General features: G+C 40.4%; 1 protein-coding gene across 1 annotated transcript in view; it reads right to left on the reverse strand.

Moving 5' to 3' along the window:
- NOMO2 (NODAL modulator 2) overlaps positions 1 to 16,143 on the reverse strand; it is a 51,451-nt gene extending 35,308 nt beyond the window's left edge. The window contains exons 1-11 of the mRNA XM_036741761.1: positions 15,821 to 16,143; positions 11,124 to 11,213; positions 9,075 to 9,120; positions 8,050 to 8,150; positions 7,825 to 7,931; positions 5,302 to 5,374; positions 2,850 to 3,002; positions 2,381 to 2,518; positions 1,803 to 1,892; positions 719 to 824; positions 369 to 519 (exon numbers count right to left, since the gene is read on the reverse strand). Coding sequence (XP_036597656.1) covers positions 369 to 519; positions 719 to 824; positions 1,803 to 1,892; positions 2,381 to 2,518; positions 2,850 to 3,002; positions 5,302 to 5,374; positions 7,825 to 7,931; positions 8,050 to 8,150; positions 9,075 to 9,120; positions 11,124 to 11,213; positions 15,821 to 15,985 — 1,220 coding nt within the window. The 5' untranslated portion in view covers positions 15,986 to 16,143. The remainder of the gene's footprint in view (positions 1 to 368; positions 520 to 718; positions 825 to 1,802; positions 1,893 to 2,380; positions 2,519 to 2,849; positions 3,003 to 5,301; positions 5,375 to 7,824; positions 7,932 to 8,049; positions 8,151 to 9,074; positions 9,121 to 11,123; positions 11,214 to 15,820) is intronic.
- Positions 16,144 to 21,203: the final 5,060 nt, after the last annotated feature.

The raw sequence follows: 21,203 nt of genomic DNA on the forward strand, positions 1-21,203 counted from the left end.
GTATAACCTTCAGAAGAACACAAAGGTTAAATAAATAAACATTGACCAGAATCCTATCCTTGACAGCTACTTACAGAGATTACAAAATGGTTTGCCAACTTTAGAAGCACCAATTTACATTCAATGTCACAGCAAAATAATTTTTTTTAAAGCATCCAACAAACGACTGCTTTTTCAGAAAGACTACTAGGTTAACGTTCAAAACTGAAAGTCATCCTGAATTCTTCCACATCTACCTAGAGCAAAACTCAATGCAGATCACTTATGGAAAAAAGCTCCTTCAGAATCTCCTATTTCTCTATTATGAACTCTCCAAATATAAGACTATTTGCCCTCGTATTTCCCACTAAAATGAATCACAGTCTTACCCTGTGGCTATGATGTCAGCCAGCTGAGGAGTATTTGGTGCTATTTTGACTGTAATCGGATCAAAATAGAGGTGTTCCTTCTGAGCGTGAATTGTGTACGTTCCTGTGGTTATGTTCTCCAGGCGGAAAGAGCCATCACCTTTTGTTTTTACTGCAACACAAGGAAAAAGAAACTGAGCCAATCAACCCTGTGCCGATACATACGTATACTGCACAAATCAAGAAAATGACAGTCAAGTAAGCTTTTCCATGTTTTCATATCACAAGTTAGAAATAACTTTCCTTCTCATTTATAAGTTCTGTTTTCTTCATTTGATTGAAACTGTCAGAACCCAACACTCATCACTCACCTTGGATTTGATTATTCAGTATGACAATAGCATCTGAAACACCCTCTCCCTCTGGGCCATTCAAAACCCTGCCGGTGACCGAGAAGCCCATGACATGGAAAACAGGCTAGAACAGGCAGAGGAGACAGAGAATTCACTATTCATTTAAGCAATCAAAGCAGAAGGATCATTGATCTATGGACTTCTTCTAAAATTGCGTATCAATGATTTTGTCAAGTTTTCTTAGAAAAAAGTTCTTCCAAGAAAACCTTAGAACCCTACAACGCACTTAAGCTTTGTTGATAACACTTTAGCCCAGGACCTCTGAGAATTCACCTCTAATTTTGAGTGCATGACAACTGAAAAGGTGTTACATATTGTGTGGGACAAACCATAGGCTCAAAATAAAAAAAAAAACAGAGGTATCTCAGTTTTTCAAAGGTAGAAACAAAACAGAAGCTTTATTTGATGAAGTCTCGCGAGAATTGGGCATCTCCCACTACCAGGGCGGAGATGATAGTGCAGAGAGGCAAGAGGGAGAGGGCAAGCAAGGGGATACAATTCTAAGAAATTCCACCCCTAGAAGCTGGACCCCTGTCCCTATTTGCTGGGACAGGTGGCCTCACAATCTATCCCAGAATAAGTTTACCCAATACTAGCATAGAAACTACAGAATTACCTTATAGGGAAATTTCAATGTTAAGATGACGGCATGGGAGTAGGCTAGGGGAGGGGGAGAGGGGAGACCACCTGATTTCCCCGAAATCATATGATTTACAGGAAAACGAAACTTAGGCCTAGTGAGGTCTACATCCCAACTAAATTTGTACTATTTGAGTATTACCTTGCCTGATTTATTCATGGGAAGCTTTCACAATCTTGTATCCCACACAGTATGATGCTATTATCATTACAGTAACTAATTCTTCTAATAATGAAGAAAGGTACAAGAGGTCCTGAAAAAAACCTCACCCAAATAAGGTTTTGTTTTTTCCGCAAAAACCCTCTAGTCAAAATTTTTATTTTCTAGAATGTTTGCATTTCTGCAAAGAGCCATGAAATATAAATGTGGGCCTTATATTTGAGTTTAATATGGGACTCTTACCTCAATTTTTAAGCTGTCGTGCTCAACAGTAAAGTCTAACCTAGAAGGGGCAACATCAAAGGTAATCCTCTCCCCTCTGTAGAATGGAACCTGAAACAAGATCAAAGCTTTGAATTTAGCTTCAGCATAGTATTTTACTTCTAAAAGGCCATGGCCACCAAAAACATTCAAGCTATCAACTGAAAATGATGAAAGAACCGAAAGACTTCCCAACAAAATGTCACAGCAACAAATGCTGCCATGAGAAATGTTTCAGATGTAAAAAGCAGACACACGCACACACATGTGTATGTGTGTGTACATATAGACAGAAGGAGAGAGACAGATATTAGCTACTCAGTAGCCTACATATGTATATACAGTAGCTACTCAGTGGCCAGAATCCCATCCTAACTAACAAGTTTCACGGAGTTACATAGGCATTTTTAGTATGAACAGGCATTAACAAAAAGCATCATTTCCATTTACAAAGAAAAAGAGAATGGAACGTGAAACCAGGAACTGAAACACTTGTTTTAACACTGAAGCAGCGGATCACGTTTTATGACATCAGGGAAATGAAATTCATCGTCCTTTACCACCGCGTATCTCCCGCTCGGCAGTGAAAAGAAGGAGAAGGAGCCGTCTTCTTTTGAGATAACGCTGCACAAAAATAACAGTTTTTCATCCTGAGACTGGAACCCATCCACCGGAGAACTATTGCAACCCAGTATATCCTGTGGGGGAAAAAATTATTACTTTCCTATATCCCAACACTCACTAAAAGTCATTGTAAAAAAAAATTATGTAGTTGCCGTCTCCATCAGAATTACTATAGTATGGCACAATATTATAATTATTTTTCAATATTACGATTTCAGGAAAATTTAAGATAATGCAAAACAGTCATCTATACACATGCATCTACACATATTACTTAGATTTCCCTTTAAACAGTAGCTCAGCTACAGTTATCAATGGAGCCTACAAATTGAAATTAGCACCATTTTCTTAGCCTCTATTTTCCCTTATCTTCTTTATTATTCTAAGTATCTGACTTTTCCTTACCTCTCTGGCCACCGAAGAGGAAAAGAGGAGAAATTTAACACCTTTCATGGGCTCCCCATCACTTCGAACAGACCCAGAAACATTATAACCAGCAACTACTAGGGGACCAGCAGCATAAGCATTGGAGTTAGTTACTCGAACAGTAGTGCTTGCCTAAAAGAACAGGAAAAATTAATGGGTATATTTCCTTTTTCAATGTACACAACTATAACATAACATATATGACACAGTTAAAAATCATTCTGTGCTTGGATATATTTATTCCTCTCTATAACATACTGTACATGTTGAATGCAAAACAAAGAACTCAAGTCTAAAACTAAGCGTTCAATAAGATAATTACATTCAAAAATTAAAATACCACAAAACAGTATAAAGCATCAAATTAAGGCTATGTATGTGATAACCTACATATACACAAAACTTATAGACACAAATCTGAGCTTAATCATGCCTAAGGGTTTCCTAAGCAGGAAAGCTATCAAGCATCAGAACAAAAGCAAGATCTAGAATATTTCATATTTGTTTTAAATCCTATTATAAGGGAAACAGAAAATTGGGAAAGAATCTTTATAACCAGTGTCGCTGATAAAGGCCTCATTTCTAAAATATACAGGGAACTGAGTCAAATTTACAAGACTATAAGTCATATAATAAATGGTCAAAGGATATGAACAGGCAGTTTTCAGAGGAAGAAATTAAAGATACCTATAGTCATATGAAAAAATACTCTAAATCACTATTGATTAGAGAAATGTAAATCAAAACAACTCTTAGGTACCACATCTCTCTTGACAAAACAGGAAAATGATAAATGCTGGGGAGGATGTGGGAAAATTGGAACATTGTTACATTGCTGGTGGAGTTGTGAATTGATCCAGCCACCCTGGAGAGCAATTTGAAACTATACCCAAAGGGCTATAAAAATGTGCATACCCTTTGACCCAGCAATGCCACTTCTAGGACTGTACCCCCAAGAGATCATAAAAATGGGAAAAGGACTCATATGTACAAAAATATTTATAGCAGCTCTTTTTTGTGGTGGCAAAGAATGGGAAATTGAGGGGATGTCCATCAATTGGGGAATGGCTGAACAAGTGTGGTATATGAATGTAACGGAATACTACTGTGCTCTAAGAAATGGGGCGCAGACAGACTTCATAATAACCTACAAAGACTTAGATGAACCGATGCTGAGTGAGAGGAGCAGAACCAGGAGAACACTGTACACAATTATTATCTGTGATGACTAACTCTGATAGACTTGGCTCTTCTCAGCAATGCAATATCCTAAGACAACTCCAAAAGACTAATGATGCACAAAGTAATCCACATCCAGAGAAAGATTTAGAGTCTGAATGCGGATTGAAGCAAACTATTTTCCCTCTCTCTTTTTTGGGTGGGGTTTTGTTTTGTTTCTTCTTTCTCGTGGTTCACTCCATTGATTATAATTCTTCTTTACAACTTGACTATTGTGCAAATAAGTTTAATGTGAAGGATAAATAGAACCTATATCGGATTACATGTCCTCTTGGGTGGGGAGTGGGAGGAGAGGAAGGGAGAGAAAATGTGGAACTCAAAAACTTGTAGAACTGAGTGTTGTAAACTAAAAATAAATAAATTTAAAAGGAAAAAATGCATTACATTCTTTTTTTCATTTCTGAAATGTTCAATAAACTTTGTCTCATGAAAAAAAATAAATAATTTAAGTAGCTATGGGAAGAGAAAAAATTTTTTTTTAATAATTATTCTAAATTTTTAGTTTTGCCTTAAAAAAATACAACTAAATTGTATTACATTCTGCATGCTGTTTTAAGTGTTTGCTTGTTTAAATAGCTCCAATTAAAAACAGAAATCATTTCACAGCAGGAAAAAGAATGTTCGCTTATAAGCTTTAACAGATAACACACATCATGGCTAAAGAAAAGTTTTAGCAGCACAGACAGCACCCATCTAATTATTACCACAGAGATACCATAAGAGTTTGCTTTTCTATCTACAGATGACTTTCCCAAAAAAATGAAATTCACTTCATTAATCAAATGCTCTTAAATTTATTCCTAAATAAGCTTGTTAATTTGAACTGTTGCAGACATGATTCAATTCCGATTGGCCCAAGAGACCCCCAGCTCTTGCCCTGAGCCTGGTGATAGCTCCTTAGGTCACCCCACGTCCCCACCCTTGACTGAATGACATCCTGGGAACAACGATCAGATCAGCATCACCACTGGTTCTGGAAAAGCCTTTTGGCTCCACTCACCATCTCTGTGACTTTACACTTCCCTGGCCACCGTCGCCCATTTTAAAATGCAAATTCTTTGAGGTCATGGACTATCTCTCTATTATTTTAATTTCCCCAGCATTTAGTACTATACTATGTACCTGGTACATAGTAAGAGCTCAAAAAAAATTTTTTGTTCATTCATTTAAATTACATGTTTAAAATACTTACTTCTCTCAATTTCCAGGTTGGATGAGATGCAAATATTTCATATTCTCCAGGAAGAACTTTAAAAAATGCAAACCTATGAAATATAAAATGATGTTTGTCTTTCTCTTAATCTATGAATAAACGTTTATTTATGTAGCACTTTAAAGTTCCTCACAACAAACTTGTGAAGCAGGGAGTACAAGTGTTATAAAATCCATTTTACAGAAGAGGAAACAGACCAGAAGAGGTTAAGAGACTTTCCAATAGTCATATTCCTAAGTGTATGAAGCGAGATCTGAATCAGGCAAGATCCTGATTCCAAGTTGAACACTCTTTCCACCACACCACAACAGTTCTCAATAACACCCCCCAAATCTCCAGCAGAGTGAAAGCAATCACGCTGGCAGCACAAGAAAATAATTTGACAATAATCGCAAATTTGCCATTAGTAACTATGATGCACTTATTTAACACATACTGTGAACAAATGCTGGCTGCAAAGATAAGACAGTTACTCTTCTCCCAGTACGTCCAGCATTAGAACAATGACCATAGAACACTTAGGATTATAGAATGTTAAGAGGTGGTAGAGATCATCTCATCTCACATGTTCCTTTTCAGATGAGGAAACAGAGGCCCCTGCGAGATGAAATATTCTGTCTAAGGTCACACAAGTAGTAGTGAAAGGAGCACAACTAGGGGATAAAGAGCTGGTTAAGGAGTCAGGAAGACCTTGGGGTAGGCTCTGTCACTGATCCATACTGTCTGTGGGACTCTAGGCGAGTCATTTTACTTCTGAGTGACGGCCAACTAAGACTCCAAGTTGTAGAACAGTTACCAATCCGCATTGGGAGAGGCAGTTTTCCTCACAAGGAAATCACGGCTCCAGAATAAACAGAGGTGCCAAGTAACAAAACTGGGATTAGAACTAGGGCTCTCTGACTCGCTGCCCCATGTTTTTTCCACTACACGACATGCTGCCTCATTTCCTAAGAGCCTCCCAAAGGTTCTTTGATTGATAAGCATCTGTTAGATCATAGGAGCAAAGAAGGCATAGACTGCACCCTGCTTGTGCTCGTAACCCTGCCTTTACCACGGGCTCTCAGATATATATTTATTAAGGATCTACCTACTAAATACGACTGAATTCAAAAGGAGCTCAGAGATTCAGCAATGGCATGATAAAAAGAATGTTTGCAAAAGGATATTATAGTAGCTACACACAGTATGAGTCGAGTGGAAAAAGCCTGGAGGAAGAACCAAGGAGAGCTACTGAAGGATTTCACACTTCTTTTCAAAATGCTTTTAAGGTTACAGGTCAAGTCTTGTTAAAAGTAATTCCAAGGACGAAGAGGGAATCACACAAATTACTGAATTGTTCAAACCTTTCGACCCTGAGATTCCGTTACTGGGACTACATCCCAAGTAGGTTATTCACAGCAAGAAAAGATCTTCATGCACACACATACGTTTCCAGCACCATATCTGTGATGAACAAAAAAGCTAAAAACAAAATATGTGCCTAATGACTGGGAAGTGGCTGACCAAATTAGGTTTATGAATGTACAGAATATTATGATGACATAACGAGAGTTTTGTCACCAATTAGCTCGCCAATGGGTGAATTCTTTGGCATGAGTGACCCACGAAACAAAGAAAAATACCAAATGGCCCTCAGCCCTCTTTGATCCCCTGCTACCTCTACAGTAATGGTGACAGAAAAGAGACAGCAAGGAACCAAAAATCCCACAGGTTTTAGAACTCCTAGAAACATTAACTTGGCTATTTTTACTTTAAATGTTAGATTCCGGTCCAGTGATCAAGTTAGAATACTACAGGAAATATTAAACTGTAATAATTTTGGCATTCTCACTATTTATAAAAGCAGAAGACCAAAGGAAGCTTCAAATAGGGAAGGAAGGGGCTGGACCAGATGACCTCTAAGGTACCTTCTGGCTCTATAGCTTATGATCCTATGAGACAGGGGTAGCTAGGTGGCATGGTGAGTAGAGCACTGGCCCTGGAGTCAGGAGGACCTGAGTTCAAATCCAGCCTCAAATGCTTGACACACTTGACCTCGGGCAAGTCACTTAACACCAATTGCTTTTCCTTCCCTCCTTAAAAAAAAAAAAAAAAGATCCTATGAGACCTAGAGAGGTGTTATGAGTTGCCCCAGGTCACAGAATTCATTAATAGCAGAGCTACTTGGATTCTGGTCTCCTAGCACTCCCCCCACTTTACCCCTTTACCACACCACCCCTCCAATTTCAAAAATGTTAAATAACTTTTCCTAAAGTAATTCAGCAGACCACTGGAAGAGGGCTCATCAAAATTCTACTTTCCCTACTCTAAAGAGTTAACTTTTAGAGGAAAATAAGAACAGAAACTGCTTCATTTTTTTATGTATCCCTAATACCTGACACAGAATAGTAGGTGTTTAACAAGTGCTTATTGCCTGTTTGATTCACATTGTAAGTGGTTTCTAAGTTAAAAAAGGAAAAGTCTATACATTCAGAAGACAAGGCAAAAAAAGCTGCAACTTACTTTCCACCAGGCTGAGTCACCGTAGATTGTACATGAGCTTCATTCCCAATGCTTTTTAACATAACCTGAACTCCAGCAGGTCCCAAAGTCTGTCCTTTACTGAGTACCTGCCACAAAGAACACATAGTTAGTCATTTAGAACAAAGCACAATTAATCTAACATATGCTCTCAAGGGGAAAGAGGACTTCACTGCATGTTACTAAGAAAACTTCAAAAAGCCAAACCTTTCCATTCACAGAAAACCCTGTGAACACAAAGTTGATGTCACCTCCTTTCGTGCAGATATCATTGATACCATCAACATGAAGGTCCACAGTTGTTGGTTCTGGGGACAAAAAAAAAAGAAGGCAATAAGAAAGGAATTAAGAGAACAACTTCACATCTCTAATACAGTGAAATCTTCCTAAGTAAAATATGTCAACCAATCTCTCATCTGAGTTTTATCTCAAAGTATCATTTGCAATTTGGTAAACATCACCAAATAGTCCATCTGTAGCACTAAAATTTTATGTACACTGGAATTCAGAAACTTTTAACACTAAATGGATTCTATTCTACTGTTCAAGCTTTTGGAAAAACACTATATGCACCTTCATAGGCATGAAAGAGTTAAGTGTCGCCATCTCAGATTCTGAACTTACATGAAGCCTAGTCTCAGAGCAGAATGAATTCTCAGGTGGCAGTTTCATTACTGTCTTTGAAATAGATCCCTCCAAAATGACTCAAACCATATTCTCATTACAGAACACAGTACCTGGTACTTTACAAAAATAAGTCTCCAACAAGCCACAGCCAGGCCTCATTTCCAATCTGCAAAGCTAGAGCAAGTGAGTCCCAAGAAGAGCTATTCCAGCTATGTCTGGGGGAAAATCTATTTTCCTCTTCTACATAAACTTTAAGAAGACATAAAAAAGGCATCCTGATGTTCCCTCCTTCTCTAGTCACCCACTCAAAGTAAGAAACAGAAGGGAGAAAACCGTGTGGAAATAACCACTCCTTCACTTAATCATAAACTTTTTCAGAAAAGGTAGTTCATCAAGGCAGAAGAGTAGTGGCTAAAGTTGCCAAGCAGCTGAGTGGAGTTCGCTTGCCCACAGCAAGGAGACTTGATGGGAACTTTTAAGTGTGACTACAACTAGAAATGAATCCTTAGTATTTAAGCAATCTAACCAGCACAAGTCCTTTTTCATGAAGATTTGGTAAAGATTATATTCAGTAATGGAAGACATCTATCTACTCATTTACTTACCAAAACTCCACCCTAGGGGAGGTTCGATTTTTAGAATGAAATCCCCCTATGTAAAAATAAAAAAAACGAAAAGCTTTTAATAGTGTCGTTAGCTTCAATGCTGTCATTTAACCAAAAAATTTTAAACATAAAAGAAAATATAAAAACAAAAAAAATATAAAAACAACAGCATGATCATAGAGCTAGAGTTGGAGGAACTCTTCTAGTCTAACACCCTCATCTAGCAAATGAGGAAGCTTGGGCTTAGGGTAGCTAAATGACTTACAGAATGTCACAAAGAGAGTAAGCAGAGGTAAGATTTGAACTCAGACAAGCTAGATACTCTAAAACTGCATCAAGTTACTTGCTTTTGTCATCCTATGCAAAAACAATGCACTGGATTTAACAAATGGTGCAGTTCTGATATAAAATACAGAGTTTAAGAGGCACTGCTACCTCTTCTATTTTTTAAAATAACTTGCTAAGTAAGTGATATCCACGTAATCATTTGTCTAGTAACAAGAGGATAATAATGTGTATAACAATGGATATGAGATGTGAGATCGCCCTTACCTAATCTCATAACAGTTCACATTTTTCTTATGTATTTACCATTTAGTTTGTACTATGTTTGAAGAGCTCTGGATGTGGAGTTTTATTCCTGCTTCTGTCACTTACTTTGATACTAGATAATTTACTTACTTTTCTGGACCTCAATTTCTTCACTTGTGAAATGAAGGTGCTAGATTACATGACATCTAAGGTCTCTTCTAGCTCCAAATCTACAATCCTATGTCTATTTCCTCTGATGAAGTATAAATTCCTTGCACACAGGATGAAATATCGATATTTCCTATATTCCCTCATAGGAGCAAAGCAAGGCTCTTAATGTTTGTTAAGTAAACAGATCCACAAACTGCTTAAAGATAAAACATGGTTTCCGCACTAAATTATATTCACTGACTCAAATACCTTGAGATTTCACTTACATTTTGTTGTACTGTTAATGCTAAATGAATGGGTCATCAATTTCCAATAAATGAATGAAATTCACTAGACTTAGCAGGCTCCCTATTTCCCCTTTCTGTTCTTCTGCACCCCTCCCCCCAACTCCAAAGACCACACCCTAGGGGGCAGAGCTGTGAAATCTTCACCTTGGGCTGGGCTTTCCTGATTGCAATCCAATAGACAGGACTACTACTCCTGGAAAAGAACTATCCCTAGGACTTCAAAGCCCAAAATGCCCTGCCCCAGCCCTCACTCCCATAGCTGCTGCTGCTCCTTGAGATGTCTCCTCAGAGCTCAGCACGCGGCCTGGCCTGTAGTAAGCACATGAAATGCCTTTTCATTCATTCATTATGATGGCCAACCTGCTGGTAATAATATGCTCCAAATTAAAATGGTGACAGGATCATAGATTTAGTGCTGCAACAGACCTTGAAGGCCATCTAATCCAAACCCTTCACTGCATAGGCTAAGTCACTTAGCTGAGGTCTACAAACCACAGACGCAGGCTCTCTGACTCCAAAGCCAGTGTTCTTCCACGGTCTCTACCTAAGCTCACACCTGTCAGTTTTCCAGCTTGGCAGAACTGGCCAAAACTTGTGTGCTGCCAGCACCACCTTCAAGAATCCAAAGTCACCTTATGAGGAGACAAGAGGCAAGTCAATCACAGAGTAAGAATAAGACGAACAGCCTAAATATTCAGGCATTTGTACTCCCAGGTAAGGTCTGCAGAACAACTCACAGTCCCTCAACGACAGATTTATGGAAAAATGGAAAGAGGTCTCTTCTAATGAAATCAACAATCTACCAAAGAACTAAAATTAAATGAGTGGCTTTCTGTCACTGTACTAACTGTTAGTAATGCACTGCCCACTTAACACTGCTAGGTTCCATGTCCAATTAAGAAAACAAACTTGTAATTTGCCTAAAGTCACAAATGTCAAAGGCAAAAAGTCAGAACCAATAATCCCTACCAGTATGATCAAACGCCTGGGGCACACTGCTTCCCACATATCAATAACCACGAATAGCATGAAATTAGACTGAAACAGTCTCGTCTCTTACCTTGTCGTACAGAGGAATCATAAAGTACCCATTGTTTGGAGCACAGTCTGTTTGGTATTTCAAAGTTCCATGCTTAGTGTATAACTTAATCTATATAAAGATAAAAATGTGAAATAAAAAAAAAAGTTGCACTGACACTCAGATATAGGAATTTGAATTAAGTTTAGTTTTCACACCTGAGAAACGATCTACATAAAACATTCAGTAATTTAAAATACTTTTGTTGGGGTTTTTTTGCTGTTAAACATGTCATTTCATATGAACTACTAGAACATAGGTCCATATCTTTCCATTTTATTAAATTCTTATTTAGCACATCAGTATGTCACACAGAAGCTTAATAAGTCTCCAAGTAGAAAGCCATTATCTAAATCTTATATCCTGATTATTTACATATATAATTTATATAGACATACACATATATACACAAATATATATTGTAACACCTCGACTCTTTCATTTCTAAGTTTAATTTCTCACTTGGAAGATTAATTTAATGTCAACTCACCTCCCACAGATATTATAAAGAATAAAAGTGTTTTGGGATTCTCAATCATAATAGTAATTAAATGTGCCATGTAAAGGATTCTTAAGAAACATGAAAAATGTAAAAGAATACATAAGTATATGTGCATGTATACACACATATAAACACTATGTATGTTTAAAGGGCATATTATATTAAACCATACGTGCATTACTTAAAAACTAGGAAAAGAATGGTATTTGGTCATGAACAGTTTTTATTTGGGAATAGAACAAAATCAATTACTGAAATGACAAAGTCATTTGTTTTTACTGCCTAAGAATACAGGACAAGTCACAATTCCACAAATACAAACACATGCAGAATTAACCCCTCAAACGTAAATAGGTGATAATAAAGTCATTTAGTTAAAAAATGGAGAATTTCTGCTTCAAGACAGGATGCCACTTTTTCACCTCAACAGGAAACACGAACTTAAGAGTATTTTAAAGGTAGGAATAGCCTTGGAAAGCATCTGATTCCCAATTTTCTGCTTTCCTTTTGGAGTGCCATCCAGGACTATGTCCAAAGAGTTATTAAGTTACCGATACCCTTAGACCCAGCAATACCACTACTTGGGCCGTTTCCAAAGATAATTAGGGAAAAAGGAAAAGAACCTATATGTTCTAAAATGTTTACAGCAGCTCTCTTTGTACTGGCAAAGAACTGGAAATTGCAAGGATGTCCATTAATTGGGAAATAGCTGAAAAAGTTGTGATTTATGATTGTAATGGAATACTACTCTCCACAAGAAATGATGAGCTCACTAATTTAGAAAAACATGGAAAGATTTGCACAAAATAATGAACAGCAAAATGCGCAGAACCAAGAGAACATTGAATTTTTATTCTGACCATTATAAATACCCTAATTAATTATAAAGGACATAAGAAGACACTATCTGCATCCAGAGAAGGAACTGATGAATTGAAGTATATATAGAATAATTTTACATATATACACATATATGTGTGTATGTATATATATATATATATATATACATATATACATATATACACACACCTATTTGCGTCTAATGGTAGCTATAGGGGAGAGGAGAAATAAAAAGAAATTTACATGATAATTCAGTTATATATTTGAAAGGAATAGCAAGTTGTGCACAGATTTGCAGTTTCATGCGCAATCATCTTTTTTATTGTACTTGTTACAGAAATACATGTTTTATTCCATAAATTAAAAATAAAATTTAATAATTAAAGAAAGTATCTAATTCAGTTCTCTCATTTTACAAAGAAGGAAAGCGTGGCTCAGGTAGGTGAAGTAAAGCCTAAGGGCACACTACTAGTTGGCAAAGTCTAAGGAAAACAAAGGCCAGACTCCCAGTCTCATAATTCCTCCCCATATGGCTCAAGATACAAATAAACCTTATAGTATAAATTCTGCTGCTCCCCCCAACAGAATAGAAATCTTCTGTCTCAGTTATCTGCAAACCACAAGGAACTATATTTCCTGAATAACTGGCAAAGGTTGTGTCCAATAAAACATTTTTATTTTAAAATAATCCTTATTTTAAAATAAATATACATATATGCTGAAAATTAGCTCTCATCATGTATAGAGCTATTACCTAGGTATTGAGCAGCTAGGTATAGATATTCATGTACCTCTTCAAGCAAAAAAAAAAAAGTTATAATGTCTAAAGGTCTAAGGTCAGAGATCCCAGAGGTACTGATGCGGTGCTCAGGCCCTAGCCCCTAAGATCATTTCTCTGGAAGTCTCTCAGTTTTTTAGTAGACCCCTTTCCTGTGAGAAAATGTTCTCCTGTTACAGAACACACTCTCTTATCAGGACAGAGGGGTGCCTGGCCCAAGGATTTTTGTCCCCGGCTGGCTCAAGTACCCTTCCCCCTGCCAGATCCCCAAGGTCCATACTGATGACAATTCTCTCAATGTCTGGTATACACCTTCCCATCCAAAGCTCCCAAAGACACCTGGACCTTTAGATCACCTAATCAGCATCCCTGGTGTTCCTTTCCCATGCCCCTTTTCTATAATTATAAGTTCTAGATTCACCCCCATTAGGGTGCAAGTTCCCCAAAAAGGAACTTCACCCACTTCTATTGGCATTACAATAAACTGCCTCTTGACTGAAAGATTTCTTGAGTGTGTGAATTCAGTTTCAGGAGACTCTGCCTCGGCATCCTCAGGGTCCCAGTACCCCTAACTTCTACCCCAAACCTCTTCAGTACAATCATAGACATTTATATAGTACTCAGAAGAGCATTATATACAGAACCTCATTAAACCTCAGAACAGCCCTGTAAGGTAGGAATCATCACAAACTCATTTTACAGGTGAGGAAACGAACGCTTGGAAATCAACTAGCAGACATCAAATGCCTACTACGTTCCACGCACTGTGCTACACATAGAGATATAAATACAAAGGATCAAACACTCTACTCTCCAGGACCTTACATTCTAAAGGTCTAAAGGATGATCACACATCTAGTATGCATTAGAGGTGGAACGTGGACTCCAAGGACCTACACACCATGTTTTGCTATAACCTAGAGCTGATAAACAACTTCTTTAAATAAATGGAGTACTTTATTTGTATTATCTCCTGACACATCTGTCATTTTACAAGTAAAATAACTGAGGCCGATAATTGGCAATTTACTCAAGGTCAAACAAGGTAGGGTCCAGAACCTTTGCTGTTCAGTTGTGTCCCGCTCTTTGTAACCCCCTTGGGGATTTTCTTGGCAAAGATACTAATGTGATTGGCCACGCCCTTCTCCAGCTTCATTTTCCAGATGAGGAAACTGAAGTAAACCAGGTTAAGTGACTTGCCCAGGGTCACACAGCTAGTACGTGCCTGAGGTGATATCTGAATTCAGTTCTTCCTGACTCCAGGTCTGGCACTCTATCCACTCCACTGTGCCTGTACCAACTCCCAGATTACCTTTCCAGAAGGCTACCATGAAAAACCTTACACTACAATCCCTCCCCAGAAAAATAACCCCATGGTAGTGCCTTCTCTGTGTTGATCATCCCCATTTTGTCATATATATGGACACAGATATATACACACATATACATGGCAAACTATGTATATATCATATATATATATGAGATATGGACACTGGTATTATTTGTACATAGCTGTTCACAGGCTGTCTCCACCATAAGAATGGGAGCTCCTTGAAAGCAGGTGCTCACTTTGGCCTTTCGACACATCCCCAGCTCTTAGCACAGTACCTGGCACATCTCAAGTGTGCGCCTAATAAATGTTTGTTGACTGACTGACCGACCGACCAGCCACAACAAGCTTTTCTCTCAGTGTCTCATGGTGGCTAGTTCATTTTCCACGGCACCTCCAGGCCTTTCTCACGCACGCACACACACGGTTCTTACTTGTCATCCCCTCCCCCCATTTCAGCTGCCCCTTCTCATCTCGCTCACTCACTCCAGACCCGGGAGTTCTTGCCCAGGATCAATGTTTGACAATTGCACTCCAATGTCGATTTCTTTTGCAACCCTACTTATTTTGCTTTATGCATTTAAAAACATTCTGAGAACAGGAATCATAAAGAAACCACTGTTGGGGGCACGGTCTGGTATTTCAAAGTCCCACGCTTAGTATATAACTTAAATCCATACAAAGCTTTAAAAAATGTGAAAATGGGGGGAGAGGGAACTTACAGAACCTCTGACACTTAGTAACGGAACTCCGATTAAGTTTAGCTCTCCCACCTCAGATACAATAACTAGTCTGCATAAAGCACTCGATAAAGTACTGAAATACGGGTCGAGATCTTTCTATCTTGTTTATTCCTTCCTCAGCCCGTAGCAAGAGACAGGTCACACAGTAACGTAATTAAAGTCTAAATCTCCTTCCCGATGTCATATGGCACCAGGGCTCTTTAACTTCTCCCTAAACTACTCCACTCGGGGTCCAGAAAGCAGCCCAGAATTTGGGAATCAGAAACATGTGGACTGCAATCTCTCGCTCTGCCACTCGCTGTGTGACCTTTAGGTGGGACACTGACCCACGCCGGGCCTCAGTTTCCCCATCTGTAAAATGGAATGACTAAGGTCTCGTCCACATTCCACGACGGCCACCGGGAGGTCTGGCGCTCGAGGACCTTAGGGGACGGGGCCCTCACCCCCTGCCGGGTGGGCCCTCGCGCGGGGCGCGGCGCGCCTCACCTCGATGAGGGAGTAGTTGATCTCCACCTCGGACTTGACGAAGCCCCCGCAGCCCACCACGATGTCCTCCGAGCCGCGCACCTGCGCGCCACCCCCCAGCACCAGCACCAGCACAGCGGAGGCCGCCAGCAGCGGCGGCAACCCAGAGCCCCAACCAGCCCGCATGGCCCCGGCCTGCGCCCCCCGCCCCGCGTAGGTCAGATCCCGGAGCGGCCAAAACTCAGACAACCGCCCCGCCCCGCCCGGCACTGAAGAAAAGAAGGGGGTTGCTTCCGCCTCCGGACGCCGACGGCGCAGGCCCCACCCCTTCCCCCCCACCCCCAACTCCCAGAGCGCATGCGCCCTCCTGGCCGCCTCGCTCCCCCTCGTCCCCTACAGAAAACTGACGATGCGCAGGCGCATTCTAAAGATCTAGAGTGGCGCGGTGTGCATTGAACGCATGCGCACCGGACTAGGTTTCTTTTTTTTTCGGTAACTTACGATTTGTTCTTCCTCTGAGATTAAATCGAGTGTTTATATAGATCTGGAGCCAGAGTGCTTGGGACTGCTGAGCTCTGTCCTTGGCTCTCCAGTGCCGTTCAACCAAACATTTATTAAATGCCGGTTATGTAAATGGAAAGGACCACTGCCACCAAACAGTCGAAAATGAATATTTGGCAATCATAGCGAATAAGCTCGACCCCAGGGAAGAAATACAAGACACCTCAAGCCGCTCTGTTGCGGAGTTGGAAGGGGAAGGGGGCCGGAGGGGGAGGGGCGGCCCACAGACTGACTAGAGCTTCGATTTTTTCCCATGTATTGATAATAATAGCTAGTTTGCAAAGCACATTACAAGTACTATTTAATTTGATCTTCAAAACAACCCTGGGAGGTCAGTGCTATCTATGCCCATTTCACAAATGAGGAAATTGTAGAGACGTTCCCAGGGTCACACAGCTGGTTATAATGTCTGAGGATGGATTTAAATGTAGGTCTTTCTGATTCCTGGTCCAGCCCTCTATCTGTTTCGGCTGGCTGTCTCTATGGATGGGTTTTGCTGAATTTTTGTCTTCGATTCTTCCTCTTTTTTCTCTTTTTCTTTAAAGAAAAAACTTTATTATAAGGCACGACCCTCTGGGAAGCATATGGGAGCAAAGTCAAGGTTTTGGGTTTTTTGTTTTGCTTTGGAGATTACAAAGCGCTTTCTTCTTCTTCTTGTTTGGTCCTGGCCAACTCTTCTTAGCCTTCGTGGCGCCATTTGTGGTTTTCTTGGCAGAGACACTGGAATGATTTGCCATTTCCTTCTCCAGCTCATTTTACAGATGAGGAAACTGAGGCAAATAGGGTTAAATGTGCCTAGGGTCACACAGCTTGTAAGTGTCTGGAGCCAGATTTAAGCTTACAAAGATGAGTCTTCCTGACTTTAGACCTGGCACTCTAGCCACTTCACCACCTAGCTGCCCTCCAAGCACAGTATTATTGACAGCTTATTATTATAATAGGTGGCTGGGCAGAAAGAGTTAATGACTCATCTATCTTTAAAAATAAAGTGACTTTGTTTCTTTCATCCTTAGGGTAGCATCACATAAATATGTGTTTGGGTGTAGAGGAAGGGGGTGCTTCTTACCCCAACAGCAGGTCAACCGTTCCCATGTGGAAGCTAAATTTGGGACTCAGGCAAACTTGAGCCTGTGCCTTTGGGCTGCCTCTTCTGCTTTTTGTTACTTTACATGATCCTAAATAACCGAATGTCCATCTCAATATCTATGCATCCATTATGAAGGTAATCTTGTGCGATCAAGAGGTCTGGAGGTCCTGAATCCTTACTGGGTGCCAGCTTCATTTCAGAAGAATCCCCAACAATTACTTCAGCACTGTTGTAGAATACATGACCACCTGACAGAGGAGATGCCCAAGGCTTGACCTGGCTTACTAGAAGACATAGATCTGTAGTTGTTTGAAGAGTACAAAGCCAAGATGCCTATTCAGTAGTCCCACAAACTGTTTCATGTTCTTCTAATTAAGTCCCAACCTCCTGAACGACAATAACGGTGGTTGGTACTACCACTTGCTTAGTGTAGTTTAATTTCTACCAGAGTATGCTGAGTATAACTATGGATGGATATGAAGTTACTGAATCTTATTTTAGATTGTTCCGTCAAAATATACTTAACAGTGTTTTGTGTTTAATATTTCTTTTGTGTGTAGGAATTGAATACCTGTCCCATACCTGATTTACATCTTACACTGAGTACCATTCTATTTCCACCTTTGAAGAGATCTTTACCATAAACTAAAGTAAATAACTCTTCCCCAGAGTACTGGGTTGGGGCTTCAGAGATGTACAGGAGTCACCTCAAACTGGCCCATGAGAGCTGATTGTTAAATTTTCAGTGGGAGCATTTACATCTCAGAAATTGGAAGCTACAAATCAGAGTTTGAGTCATTGTTCTGTTGATTGTTCTAGACTTAAGAAAGTAATAGAGAAAACGTTAATAATTCAGATTCAACCTAAAAGTGGGGGTGGGGTGCAAAGAGAGTGAGGAGAGGAATCCTAACTCCTCTCATTAAAGACCAAGCTCCCAGGGGGCTGAATCCAGTCTAGACCACATGTATGAGTCCAGAGCAAAGAAGCTTCTTAGCAGAGAAGGAGAAGGTGTTATTCCCCCAGCCCACTGAGCCCGGCAATTGGCTTGTAATTGTTAAATAAGTATGCATGGAATATATACAAAATGAATACAAGGTAGTTTGGGGAGAGAGGTCTCTAGTAGCTAGAGAAGCAGGGAAGATTTCATGTAGAAGGTAGTGCTTAAGCTGAGTTTTCAAGAAAGCCAGGGATTCCAAAAAGTGGTAGAGAGGAGGGAAAGTATTTCAGACAAGAGGCACAGCCAGTCAAAGGCACAAAGACAAGAGTGTTCTGAGTGAAGAACCTCAAGTGGTCAGCGGGGATGGACCACAGAGTAAATGGAGGGGAGTAATGTGTGAGATCGGAAAGATAGGAAGGGACCAGGTTGTGAAGAGTCAGTCCCAGAAATTCATATTTCTCCTAAAAGTAATAGAGAGCCACTGGAGTTTATTGGATGGGGAGATGACATGATCAGACCTGAGACAAGGTGGATCAGTGCTGGGTCTAGAGTCAGGAAGACCTGAGTTCAAATCTGGCCTTCTATACTTATTAGCTGTGTGACCCTGGGTAAATCACTTAACCTTGCTCAGCCTCAGTTTCCTCATTTGTAAAATGGGGGTAGTAATGGCACCTACCTCCCAGGGTCTCTGTGAAGATCAAATGAGATGATATTTATAAAGTTCTTAGCACGTGACTGGCACATAATAAATACTTGTTTTCTCCCTGTATTTTAGGAAAATCACTTTGGCATCTTTGTGGAGGATAGACTGGAATGGGGAGAAAGTTAAGGCAGGGGGGCCATAGAGAAAGTCTGGGGGATGGGATGAAAACCTACACTAAGGTGGATCCGTGTGAGGGAAGACAAAGCCACCGATACCGATGATATCATGGAGATGGAAAAGACAAGATTTAACAATTCACTGGATTGGTGAGGTGAGGGAGGATGAGGAGCTGAGTGTGACGGCGAGGTTGCAGAGATGGATGACTAGAAGAGTAGAACTGCCCTCAACAGCAATGTCGGTGGCAGGTAGGTGGCTCAGGGGACAGAGTGCTAGGCCTGTGTCAGGAGGATCTAAGTGCAAATCCGACCTCAGACAATTACTATGTGACCCTGGGCAAGTCACTGAACCCTGTTTGCCTCAGTTTCCTCATCTGTAAAATGAGCTGGAGAAGGAAATGACAAACCACTTCAGTGTCTTTGCCCAGAAAACCCCCAATGGGGTCACAGAGAGTTAGACGTGACTGAAAACAACTCAACGATAGGGAAAGTCAGAAGTAGGGTGCATTTGAGGGGAAGGGGAACGGCTTCTGTTGTGAAGGTGCAGCGTTTGAGATGCCTACAAGTCAGCCATTTTGAAATGTCCAGTAGGTATTTGGTGATGCAAGATTAGAGCTCAGAAGAAACTAGGGCTGTATTTATAGATCTAGAAGTCATCTGAACAGTGATAATAATTGAACCCATGGTCACTGAGGAGGTCACCAAAGTGAGAGAATTTGGAGAAAAAAGAGAAAGGGCTCTAGGAGAGAGCCTTATTATACACCCACAGCCAGTGGGCACTACATATACGATAATCTAGCAATAAAGGAGTGGTCACATAGGCAGGAAGGAGGAGAACCAGAAGAGAGCAATGTCATGAAATCCCAATGGATCTCAGAGGAGGTGATCAACAGTGTCAAAGCATGCCTAGGTCAAGAGGAATGATGGTTGAGAAGAGGCTAATAGATTTAGTGGAGGATTAGTAAAAACTTCTCGCCTGACTTCCCCAGAGCTCCAATGCTGAGATTTATCATCCTCACAAAGGAGGTGGAAAAGGTTTAGCTTCTCCTTTTGCTAATTCTCCCTAGTTCAGAGAAGTTCTCTCTGGGAGGATCAGGAGACCACATGGGGTTTTGCTACATTATCCAGAAAACTGAGCCACATATGTCCTTGGAATTGGCCCCAGGGAGCTCTGTGCATGCGCCATGCTTAGATAGCCATAGAAAAGTTATTCAATGCAAACAACTTGACCACATATCATTCAGTTTAACCCCCTGAGGAAGCTGAGGCTCAGGAATAGAGAAGATCGTGGCCCAAGAACTAGCAAATGACAGAGCTAGGATTTCACACACACACACACACACACACACACATGCACACACCCCAGCCTCTGGCTCCCAGGCCAGTGCCCTTTGCCTTGCAACTCAGTACTGTCCAGTATCCTAACAGATCTCCAAGACAAGTTGTTCATTGCTCTGGCTATCAGTTTTCAGAGTGTTCATACAAGGAACAGATTCTTGACCAAGATGTAGCATACCAACGCCTCACTTCTCCTAACTGTATGTTATACATACAAACAGGGTTTTCCATCTCCTTTCCCCTGTCTGATTTCAGGCCAGCTGTGGCTGTGACCCTGATTCAACAGCAGGATCAGGGAGAGGGTATGGTTACAAATCAATGAGAAGAGAACATCAGCCCTAAAGTTTGCCATTGAGGATTTACTGACAACTGTCCCTCCCCCTCTCTCCCCACTTCTGGAATCATCGCCTTTTTAAGAGTCCTTTAAATAATTTTGGTTATAACAGACTGGAAAGAAAGACTCGAACAAGCAGAAAAGGAGGCGGGTAGCTAGGCTGTAAGCTCCTTGAGGGCAGGGGCTATCTTTTGCCTCTGTTTGTATCCTCAGTGCTTAAGATCCTGCCTGTGTCACAGTAGGTGTTTAATAAATGTTTATTGAGTGAATCCGGTCAAGACACATTATGAGGAACTCACCATGTGCCAACCACTGTTCTAAGCACTGT

The sequence above is a fragment of the Trichosurus vulpecula genome, chromosome 1, assembly GCF_011100635.1.
Source record: "Trichosurus vulpecula isolate mTriVul1 chromosome 1, mTriVul1.pri, whole genome shotgun sequence".
In the NCBI taxonomy this organism is placed as follows: domain Eukaryota; kingdom Metazoa; phylum Chordata; class Mammalia; order Diprotodontia; family Phalangeridae; genus Trichosurus; species Trichosurus vulpecula.